The 12040-nt window shown below is 44.4% G+C and overlaps 1 protein-coding gene across 5 annotated transcripts in view; it reads right to left on the bottom strand.

Moving 5' to 3' along the window:
- The window catches only part of ULK1 (unc-51 like autophagy activating kinase 1), an 80142-nt gene that overhangs the window by 56591 nt on the left and 11511 nt on the right, over positions 1 to 12040 (bottom strand). For all 5 annotated transcript variants that reach the window (XM_075770070.1, XM_075770073.1, XM_075770074.1 and 2 more), the window contains exons 5-6: positions 7328 to 7360; positions 6473 to 6509 (exon numbers count right to left, since the gene is read on the bottom strand). In XM_075770070.1, coding sequence (XP_075626185.1) covers positions 6473 to 6509; positions 7328 to 7360 — 70 coding nt within the window. The remainder of the gene's footprint in view (positions 1 to 6472; positions 6510 to 7327; positions 7361 to 12040) is intronic.

Genomic DNA, 12040 nt, shown 5'->3' with positions numbered 1-12040 from the left:
CATTTGCATTCCCAGCTTATTCTGTGGTCAGGGCTGTTTTCAGCCCTGAGTTTCTCACGGGGAACTCAGGCCAGTGGTGGGTGCTAAATTTGGGTTATCAAATGGGTCCAAAACATGACATTTGGTGAGGTTTAGGGCTTCCCTCTGCAAGAGCTGCCAGCCAGATCCAGGCAAGCACCAGGCAGGGCCTGCAGCCCAAGGAGTAGGAGGGCTGCTACCTTGAGCTATGGTCAATAAATTCAGAGCTTTATCACAAAGACTATGTCTAACCCTGGAGCTAAGAGGAAAGGCAGTTAGGATTAGGCTTTATGCCTGCAGGAATCATTAAGGCCTAGGCCGGGAAAGGGTTGGTGGGTTAAATTCAGAGTCAGCTGGGGTATGTGACCAGCAAGGATCTGTAACTTTGGGATGGGGTCCAAGTCTGGGCCTAATCCTTGTACAACATCACCCACTAGACCAAACGATAATTCTAATCCCAAACCCAGTGTTAGGATGAATCACATCAGGTCCAATACCTCACAACGTATCCCTACCAAATGGCCCCGAAAACTGTCATCTGACACCCTCCATCTTGTATCCATAGGTAGGAAAGAGCAGCAAGACTGTCTCAGAATACTTTTATAAACATTTTTTTTTTTAATTAGTAATCAAAATCTGCAAATATGGAAGGTCTGAACTGCACTCTCCTGAGATATGGGCTTCTCAAGAACAGTGGTGTGAAAATCCACATTGAAGGGATTAAAATAATGTTCAACTAGCTCTTCTAATTAGAGCAGTGCAACGTTAGCTCTCGTTATTTTAAGAACTATACGTACGAAACCCTTGCCAAAGCTGGGAGCAGCCTGCTGAACAAACCCCAGGATCAACAGTGCTACCAGCCTGCCTCCTTGTCAGCCACCGACCAAGTCAGGCTTAAAGAAAGCACCATTCCACTTGAATAAAGTAATTTCTTTTACAAAAGGTCCCTGTAAATTACTTGGGACTTCATTAGTGTTTTTGCAGCTGTTCTCTAGTAAGACATTAAAACAAGCTGGCAGGAGCTTCCAAATGCTACTCTACCTAGTCAGCTAGAAGGGAGGAATCCTTATGAAAACACAGATGAGGTTGCACACAGCTTTAACACAACACAGGAAATTAAAAAAAAAATCTAACTTTTAAAATACATGCATGGGAAACAGCAAAGGACACAGATAAATTAAACAGCACTTGGAACAGAAAATAAACTACCACTGCTCCCAAACCTCACTGTTCTAGAAGGTGGCACAAGCAGAGCTGAAATGTCACCACGGCTATCAGCTGGTCCTAGACTCCTACACGTGAGACCAGCGCACATGTATATAGAGTTTCGCTCCCCTCACTGGCCCTTTTTCCTCATGAACTGGCACTCAGCTGGAATTCAAGAGACTCCTCTACAAGAAGGAGAGGTTCTGTGAAGGGATTTTAAGGATATCAAGAAGCAGCTCAGATGCAAGTCTTTCAAACCCGCCGGTATCTTCTGAAAAAAGCACTGCCTCATTTTTAACATGGCTTTCCCCGACCTCCTGCTGAAATATGTCAGCATACTTAGACCTGTACCATTTTCTGTCTACTAAAGGTCCAGCACCTTCGCTGTGCTCAATCTTCTCTGCAATAAAAGGTCTCTGCAATATTTCTGCAATTCCTACTCAAGGAGATCTATTCAGGAATGATTAAAACACCAGCTTTAAACGAAACAGCAATTCCAAAGGTTTTTTGCCCCATTCAGCTCAGGCCCAGGAAAGGACAGGCAGTCTCATCATCCCCCAAACGTGAAGCAAGACTTGAAACTTGGCAGTTCTTAACATTATTAAGCTAACAGGCAATTACAAACTCCTGGCTAAATACGCTCTGCCTCTAGCAGAGAAACTGTGCTGTTGAGAGCTTTGTTCTGACCTGCAGTTCCAAAAGCATGCCACATCTTCAAGGCGTTACCCTCTCCTTTATATAATTTGGTGGCTATAAGGCACCATCCCTCAGCAAACCAGCTAAGCCTTCCTAGTGTGGGCTCTTAATTCTTTATACTGAAAGCAACATTGCTACCAAGATCAGAAAAATGCATTCACCCAAAGAAAATAAGGCCTCTAAGCTAATAACTTCTGCAGAATTTAAGCTTTTCCACTTCAGAAGTCTGTGCGGAGCTCTCAGCCCTGCAAAGGTGTTTTCCTGACACGCACAGATTTAAGCCAGTGTCCTGAGCCTGCAGACAGATTCTCCTAGTGCATCTTCTGTGGCTTAGTGGAGCTAGCACGCTGCAGAGCAGCAAAATTAGACAGAGGACAGCTGGATCCTCTGGCAGCATTAAATATCACGAATCCAGGTAGTGCAGCAAGGTAGGACTGTGAAATTGAGATGCTGCTGTCAGTAACAGAGAAGGGACAGTCAGTCACTTGGGCAGTGTAGGGGCATACCCTTTACTTCCCTCCATTAACAGACACACCGTAACACAGAAAAACAAGAGTCCTTATCTCTCCTACCCAGCCCATCAGTCTACCAAGTGACAGCAGCAATCTCCAACTGAAGGACAGACATAAATACAACTGACATTTTCAGCCACTTCAGGATACTGGTCCACAAAAGATCTTCTAGACCAGCTACCATCTGATACAGAAGACTCTTTCAATTTCTATGCCACACACACACAAAAAAAAAAAGACATGGAGAACAAAACAACTTTTTTTTTTTTGCTACATCCCAAATAGGGAACTTTTACTTCTGTCCCTGTAAAAAGTGGCCATTCTCATCTTCACCAGAAAACTGCTGGCAAAACACTAAGCCCACACTAAAGTCTGGGCATCCCCGTGGATGTCTGTGGTGAGCAACACATTCTTGCAGAGCATGCTGTTTCACAACCCTTACTTTGCCATTACTGAGAAGTAATAATATCCCTGTATTTATTTTCATGGCCTCCACTTCAGTGACGAGGTACTCAGCTTACTGCCTTGGAACAGTGGCTACACAGGTCAGTAGATCAGAGCAAATATTTACTGCAGGTCAGTGCGGGGTCTGCATGTCTCGTAGCTCTCAAGACATAGGAAAAGAATGAAACCACCTAAAAAGAGCCCTGGTCAGCCTGCGCCGAGATGTTCAGCCCAGCACGTAAACCACAGTAAACAGCCCTTGTCAGCTGATCCAAGGGTAGATGCATTGGAGCACACCCACTGATGTTACATGACAACATCATTTTGGAAAAGTTATTTAGGAAAAAGAACTTCTCCTCTTACCCACAGGTGCCAGGAGTATCTCTAACATGCTCAATCCAAATCATGCTGAAGTCTGCAAGACCAAGCTGATTTATTTGGGGGCCCATCTTGTAACTCCCTCAGCTCCACCCATGCAATGTGTGGCCGATGTGCTCCCCAAGAAGCAGCTTTAAGAAAGGTCCTGAATACGCACTCATGAACTGTACATAACAGCCTGTCTCAATGCCAATTCACAGCAAATTTAAGAAGAAATTTTAGATCAGACTGCTCTGACCTCCTGAGTACCCGAGGCCACTGAATTCCAGTTATTCCTGTACTGAGGATGGTCGCTTCTGTCACGCTTCCCACAGCTCTACCACACGCAGCAGCAACCTGCCACTCTCAGCTCAAAACATCCCCTGTGATGGGCTTTAAATGAAAGCAGCATCCACAGAGATCTATCAGAAGGGAAATCGCATTGTACCATTAAAGAACACCACCACAGACGTTGTGCTTGGCAGAACACACACAACCTTGGGTTGTATTGAAGAGATGGGGCTGACCAACAGCGTAACACAGCCGAAACATATATTGCATTCAAACGTGCACATACGCACGTCTTCCAGTTATGAAGACAAGGAAAATTAGAGTGCCTTTGGATTCAACGCAGAATTACCATATTGCCTAATGCTTGTAATTAGAGGGCAGAATGGATTGGGAAGCTTACAAGCATCTCGTTCAATGAGAAACAGGGGATTTGCATGCACAGCTTGCATAAGTGTTACAGGAAGTACCAGCAAAAACGTCTGAGGAGTCAGTGGGAAAGTAGACGTTGCAATTAAATACCCTCATGCAATTATTAAAATAACTGAAGCAGCACAATAACCGCTCGATAGAGATCAGTCTCCTGTGTACCAGTGAAACACCCTGGAAGAAATCTGAACTTTCCAAGATGAGCTTTCAAGAAAAAAAAAAATCATTATTGTCAAAAGCACCTCGAGTGCCTGCAGAAGCTGGGAGAGGAGATTCCCCAAAGAAGCGTGTGGTGGAACAGAAAAAGCCACGTGATGCAAAAGCTGACACTTGTATCTATGCTCTGGGATCCGGAAGACCCAGATCTCTGCTGCAGTGACGGGAGTAACTAACTTCTCTTGCTGCAGGCCCCTACTGACTGCTCCCTCTGGAAATCTCTGCCTGCTGGGTTTTCTTTACTGGCAACCAGTACACAGATGTTAAGAGTTAAAATAAAAATAAGCAACAATTTCCCAGTCACAACAGCTGCTTTTTACAGTTGTCAAGGTGAAATATTTCATTGCTAAAAACAGAGCTAAAGGTTAACTTTTTCAAATTAACTCAGGCCAAGGAGGATCAAACTTTACCCCAGGCAGCACTCAAACCAAACTGGGGTAAAACTGAATTTTATTTGGAAAATAAAATTCATCGTCACTTTCTCAAACTAGCCACCAATTTCCTGAGTAGTTTCATTTGATAACTAAGTGAGCTGTATTAATAGCCTAGCTAATTGCACGGACACTTTTTTTGGGGGGGGGTGGTAGAAGGGAAAAGATGACAATGGACACATAGAAGCAGTAGTATGAACAGGAAGATTTTCTATAAACCCATGTTTCTATAAATCATTTGGCCAGAAGCTGTGTTCTTGTTTACATATGCAGCTTTGTCAACATGACTGCACAGCTCAGCACTTTAACATCAAGGTTCATTTCACGTGCATGAAAGCTAAAACCTTTAGCTTTCAAAGCCCATGCACTTCTAAAACTGAAGTTTGACTATTTTTTAAAAGCATTTTGTTATTAAAATTTGCACTTGTACTCAAGAAAGAAGGTATCAAATACAAAACCATTTTCACATAGTATTCAAAACAGCATTTCACAACCAAAGATGCTCCTTTTAAAGCACGGCAATACCCAACAGATGCAAAACATCATCACTTATCTAAGACAAAGCACACTAAACCTGGATTTTAAAACACAAATGCCTGTCACTTCTCTCTCATGTACATTTTAAACAGACAAAACACATGAAAGGCAGAATATTCCTTCATTTTCCTCCAAGTACTAAATCCTTCAAGTCCACAAACATAATTCATTACCCTGTATGAACAGAGTGCAACATAGAAGCATCAAGCCCCAAATAATCATTCTAGGGATACCAACACTAGCTGTAGGGCAAATGTAAATTTAGCTTTTAATCCTTCAATTTTTGCCATTTCCAGGCATCATGTACCTCATATAAGGAGCCTGAAGTATTATCCAGCTGACTAGCTTTTAATTTGAACAACGTGAACAAACTTTGTTTAACCATGACCCAAAGCCACACAAGAAATGAGATTAAAGTTGTCTCTTCACATTTAGTAATCTTCTAGTTAACATGCAAAACAACAAGAAAGCTACTTTAAAGAAAAAAAAAATAATACAGTCAGGCCAACAGAAAACAAGTGCTGTGTCTGACTGCAGCTAAGCAACTTGTTCAACATCTTATCCTCCTACCGCTTAGGTACCCGTGTGCAATGTGATTTTCACACGCCAGGATCCTGTACCCGTGCAGTGCACTGAAAAATAGCTAGGGAGATTGAAGCCCGAGTGCCAGAGATACTGCTGGCAAACATGCAAAGCATGTTTCATTTGGTTTGAGGGCAAACGCACACTTCAGTCTCAGCAAAAGTTTCTTCAAGGCACCACAGTTGGATACTTGCGCTATATTCTCCAAGAGACCCTGAAGTTTGCAGTTTTCATCACCCTCCCAACACTGCTGGCTACACTAGAGTCACCCTCGATGCACTGAAGTAAGAAATGTGTTCTGTCCTAGATGTGGGGACACCCTTAGGGGCAAACTTAAAGAAAGTGAAATATACTCTTGGGATCTTTTTTTAATCCAATCCTGCAGAACTGCAAGACGTCAGTATAAACAGCTTTTTTCCATGACCAAGAAAAAGACAAACCATGTCCCTAGCAGTGTTAAAATATGTTTAATCTATATAAAATACATAACTACTGACAACAGTCACCACTGACCTACATAGGAAAGACTACAAGACTAGCTTTTATTGTCATGGATTCTCAGTTTTCAAATTATTACCAAGGGTGAACCTCTTAGAAGAGGAGTAGTGATACGCTGCTTATTTTGCCGGACTTAAAAAAAAAGATATACGATCTGCTTGCTTAGATCTTCCACAAACCCCAGCAACTTTAAATGAGCTAAAACAGTCAGTGTTTTCTTCTGAATACAGAGGATATTCTCCATATTGTTCTACTTACTGTGAAGATAGTCTGCCAGGTCACCACCATTACAGTACTGCAAACAGAACAGAAAGGTCAGTTAATGCAATGCAAACCAAAGATTAAAAAGAAAAACAATAAACTTAACAAGGATGGCAGGCTTATCATAGTATTTAAACATAAATAATCACACATGTCAAAATATTTATTCAGAAGTTGGCAGGGAAAACCCCATTCCTGTAGGTTCTTCTTCTGTCCCATTTCCCCTAAACATTATGTTGCATTATGATACACCAGCATTAAGTAGCTTTTATGCATGTGCACATCTGTGTACATGCACATCAGAGAGAAAGATAAAACCAGAACAAAGCAGAAGGGTCACCACCGGTGACACCACCAGAAAGCTGGTTGAGGGAAGCCTGGGAAAGCCACAGCTGAAAACTGAAATTCCCCACATCATGTTCCACATCATGAAGGAAAGTCAACAAGACCTCAGAGTAAAGACTGCAGAGGAAAGAAAACATTCAAGAGCTTTACAGGTAGGCTGTGCCGAGAAAATTCTCTTTCGTGTATCTTTAAAGCAGATACTACGCAGTAACATCCATCTGACCCTTGAGGTAAGGCATGTGTCTTATTAAACCGGTGTCAGCACGACCTTCTGACAGCAGCAATATGAAAAATCCCCCTGGCTGCTATTTTCACCCACAGTGCTCCAGTTCTCAAAGGCATGCAGCTGCAGATTAGATTAGCTACAGCGTCACAGGTGAGACTGCGAGCAGAAAGCACTACTTGTGTAACAAGCTGATCTGCTTAAAACAAGTTTAAAAAATTAAAAAAAAAAAAAAGAAGAAAAAGGGAGGGAAAGAAGAAAAAAAGAAAAAAAGACACACTCACCTCCATAACCAAGTAGACAGAGTTTGCCAGTTCCTGGGGAAATAGAATATAGAAAAATAAAAGATTTATGCATTGAAATATTTCACACACTTTACAACAGCTGCATTTCCTTTTAAACAGCTAAACTGTGCTCTATTATGATTCAGGCTGAAGAGAGGGTAAAAACCTTCATTATAGGCTAACTCCTGGAAGATTGCTAACTTTGGAAGTGCCAGGTATTTAAGCATATTATTCCTTTACTGAGCGTGCATCTTTAACCAAGCAGATCTCCTGTATTGCGGCTTGGATCGTCATGTTCCTTTCTGGCTTTTAGGATTAATTGCGGCATGCAACGCAGAAGCTGGCACACTACTATCTTAGAGCCTTAATCATTTCCACATTTAACTCGGCCCTTTATAACAGCTATGCCCACATAAACAGCGCTAGTCTGCACAGAGAGATAAGAACAGCACAACTTTGGGACCCACAGCTGTAAAGCGCTGAAGAGATTCACTGCTGGTTTGAGGGCAAAAAGGAGAGATCTCAGGTCAAAACCACAACATTGGCCAACCAATTTCTACACGTGCATTAACAGTGCGCTATTATCGGGTGGCTAAAGCTTTCTGGATTATCACGGAGGTCAACACCAGCAAAGTCCAGGTCAAATGCTCATCTTCCTAAGTTTACTACAGGTGCTGCTCAGCGATGCTTTGTACAACCTTGAGTCTACCTCCAGCCTGAACTGATCACCTCCACTGCCTCTCTGGTCTTAGAAGCATGGACAAGGCCGTGTATCCATGGTACGAGCACAGGGTACTGTGGAGAAGCGCCCCACAGACACTCAGCACCATGGAACCGCATCAGGAACCTTGGTGGCTGTGCAACACGCACACTGACACCAGCGTGGCACTTGTTTAGCAGAGCTGCCAAACCACTAGCAGAGAACAAACATGAAAACAGCCAGATGCTTCAACCCTGAGTAGACCCAGAAGGGTGAACGTGACTCAATCCTCTTGTCGAAACACAAGTCAGACAGAAGCAGACCTACTACATGAAAGCCCGTGTGCTGGAAATCACTCCAGTCCTGGACAAGCACAGGCAGTAATTACCTGGTGAGTGGAGAGGCTCTGAAAGCAGCGGCAGAGGAAGAGACTTCGCTCCATTTCCATAGCTCCAGGGCAGCATGCCTTTACTTACAGGCTGTTTAGACACCTGCCTGCCTGATTCCTCTTCCCAGCCTGACTGCAATTTCAAAAAGCCCCAGCATCCACCCTACCTACCTTTTAGTTTCCAAGCGCTCTCCACTGTCTGCTCTCAGCCCCTTTCATTTTGGTCTGCCCACAGGACTCTACCTCCCATCAAGCCTGTACAAAATTGACTGCCTTTGTCAACGCCTCGAGTCCTCAACACCTCCCATCATCTCTCTTCAAGTCCTCTTTTAACCTCACAACGTGAAATCAGAGTTTCCAGATGCTTGCTGGAAGACTGGTTGGAGGAAGGGGGGAAGAGGGGAGGAAGCTGAACTACCTGTGATTTGAGAGACTGGAGCTACAGCTGCACGGGCCACCTTCCCCAGAGGGGCATGAGGCACCGGCCAGCCCAGCGGCCTCACTCATGTGGCCCCCTGGTTTGAGTGTTCGCCAGATCCCAGGGCTAGCTGTCCCCGGCTCTCACAGCTGTCCTCACTGCCGAGCCCAGCTGAGCTTTTTGAAGCCCCCTTGTTTGTCCAAAAAGCAGTTTTCTGTAATACTTCAAGGCGGCGTTTGTTGCATTTCCTTGCACGACAAGTACTGCTTTGAACAGGCCCTTCCAATCTCCGCATTTAAAAGCGGCACACGTTAAGTCATCCACTTTCACACATGCTTCAGCTGAAGTGGGAAACCAGTCTGTGGTTAAAAGCACTAGCGTGGGGAAGCAGCACAAGAAGAAAACCCCAGGCATCATGACAAGCTTTGCACGTGAAAGCGCCGGGAGAAAGTTTTCAGAAGCATTCAAAGCCCACCAGCTCCTGCTGTCCTCAGCAAGAACAGTGGAAAGTCAAGGTTCATGAAAGACACCCAGGCCTCTCACTTCTCCAGGAACTCCAGCCACGGATGTACCAGGAGATGCGAGGACACAGCAGAAGTGCAGTGCAGCTGCCCAGGGAACGACGGCGGGGCAGCAGGCCATGGAACTCACTACAGGGCAACTGCTGGGCACGGAGGAAGCCTCTGAAGTGGTTTTTGCAGCCCATGCCAAGTTCATCACCGCCACAGCAACGTTTCTCATAGACACTTGTTGTTTAACCATGCTGTGATCATTGCAGCTCAGCACCTCTACACATTAATATGTATAGTACCAGCAGGGCTTGGGGAAGCTTAATATAGTATTACTTACATAGAAAATGAAGAGGAAGTTTAGCTTACACAAACTAAGTCCAAAAGATGTTTGTAATAAGTTATTAGCCAACAACTAATGTACACTGTACAGTTTGTTTTTTCCACTGTATGTTATTTAAAGACTCTGCAAACAAACATCATCAAGCAAGTCATTGATTTTTGGCAGCCAGCGTGTACAGTGACTAGGGTTAAACAAGGCCCTACACAGGCAAGGGAGATGCTCTGCTCGACTTCCCCAGCAACAAAGTGACCTTGTGGTTGATGGTTTTATTCCACCAGCAGACGGTGAAGAGATAAGAGGGCAATGCCTGAAAGGCTTCTAGGAGAGAAGTCGGTGGCTCCCCCAACCTTTCATGGGCAACAGCACCCTCTGACCACCGAAGCCTTACTAGGAAGCACTCTCCACCCTCCTGCGTGCATACCCACTGCAGAAGAACATTTAGCAAGTGGATTTTCAGATTGCAGACGCCTGTAGCGGGGATGACACAACTTCCACATTTGCAACTTCAGCATTTCAAGACCTACATACCAGAAACAGATTTGGAGGAATTCTGCTACCAAGACTAAACATTTATCTCAGGAAGGGCCCCGGAAACAAGCTCTTGTTTGGAAAAAGCCTTCAGCCAGTAGCTTACAATGGATACAACTGTCTAAAGAGAATTCTTGTTTCTCAAACAAACAGACTGATGGACTTTTCTCAAGCTGATTCAGCAGCAAAAACTGTTTCTTTTCTATTTTTATCCTTCCACAGTATTTATGATTTTTTTCATTAACAAAACAAGGAAAAAATACTGCAAGCCAAATTTTGCAGGCTACCAATCTCTCTGAAAAGAAACAAAATGCCCAACCCACTCATTTCCACATCAGAAACAAGAATAATATTACAGTTTGTTGTATTTCTGCAGAGGTTTATGTCCAAGAAGCGCTACAGACAATTTACTCTGGACCTCTTACATGTGCCAGTCTGTGCAGCCAAGGCTAATCCTGTCACTAAACAAGCTCAACGAAGGGAACAGCACAGAGGCAACCCCCTAACTTTTCCTCTCATCACAAAGTGCAGCAGTACCCTGACCGTGCTCCACAACAGCACCAAAAGGCCTCTGCCAAAGACATTAAGCTGATAATTAATCAGCCTGGATCATTGCCTGACTCGTAGTTCTTGCAGGAGAGGCCCCAGCGATGAAGTTACAATTTAATTGAGTGTAAAAATAGGCAACAGCCTCTGCTGTCTACAAATAACACACATCTGCTGACAGAAGACAAAGAAATGAAGAAACGTCATTTAGCAGTACAGCATTAATCACCCCAGGACAGTGCTGTGTTAAAATTCTGCACTGGGGCATCGGGAGAGATGGTGTTATGGACATCAAGACCCAGCAGTCCTGTCTCCCTTTAAATTTTCTCTCCGCCCATACTAGAAGGTGGCATGATCCTCTTCTTGGAAAGTGTGTGTTTAGGTGTGTCCAAAGGGAAACGTCTGGGTGTACCCGCAGTTAGTCATCCTCCTACCACAGCTCAAAAAGTCTGCGAGAGGAAACTTCCTTAGAGGAATCTTCCTCTGCACTCACCCCAGAGCCCAGCCTGCCACCAAGTTTAGAAAGATGTTTAGGAAGGGGAAAAAGTTGAAGTTTAATTACACAATGCTCCAAAACTCTCTCAGCGATGCAGTGTTCTCACCAACCTGTGTGGGACCAGCGTTGTAACAGACACTGGGGTAAAACCAGCAAAGAATGGCTTCCACCTCACACAAACTCTCTTTTCTAGGAAGACCGTGGGAAGCGGGATGAACACTTGGGAGATGAACATAGCTCCGCTGTTAAGCCCGCGTGCTGAGCACTGCATGGCTGACAAGGTCCTATTGCCTACAGGAGAGGAGCCGCATGGATTCAAGTCCTCAAAACTGTTTTTGTCACTCTCCTGAAGAGCAGCGCACCACCGCCTGTTTGTTGGCCTCTCTCCGATGGCCTCTCTCCGTTTCTGTTTTGTACCTCTCAGAAGATATCGGCTGTGCTGCTCAACACTGCTTCTCAAACAGCACCCGGAGCAGCTGCCAAGTGAAGATAATTGCTGCACACAGATCTCTGTATATGGGGCTAGGACTCATCAATTGTACCAACACAACAGAAGCATAAAACAAAGCTGGAGGTCTGACGGTGGAAGATAAACTCGACACCAACTGAAAGCTAAGCTTTTCCGCTCTGTTTGGTGGGGTTTTTTTAATGCAACTTCCCCCACTCGCTGCAGCAGAACCACAGCACAGCACGTCCTCCTGTTTCGCCAGTAGTATCTCATGGAGCCAGCACCCTTTTGGCTTATGGTCTCTACTCATCGCTCTTCTGACAGTGGCACTGGAGTC

Source organism: Balearica regulorum, chromosome 17 (assembly GCF_011004875.1).
Source record: "Balearica regulorum gibbericeps isolate bBalReg1 chromosome 17, bBalReg1.pri, whole genome shotgun sequence".
Lineage (NCBI taxonomy): Eukaryota > Metazoa > Chordata > Aves > Gruiformes > Gruidae > Balearica > Balearica regulorum.
Note: the sequence above shows the minus strand (reverse complement) of the source record. Positions and strands in the feature narration are given on the sequence as shown.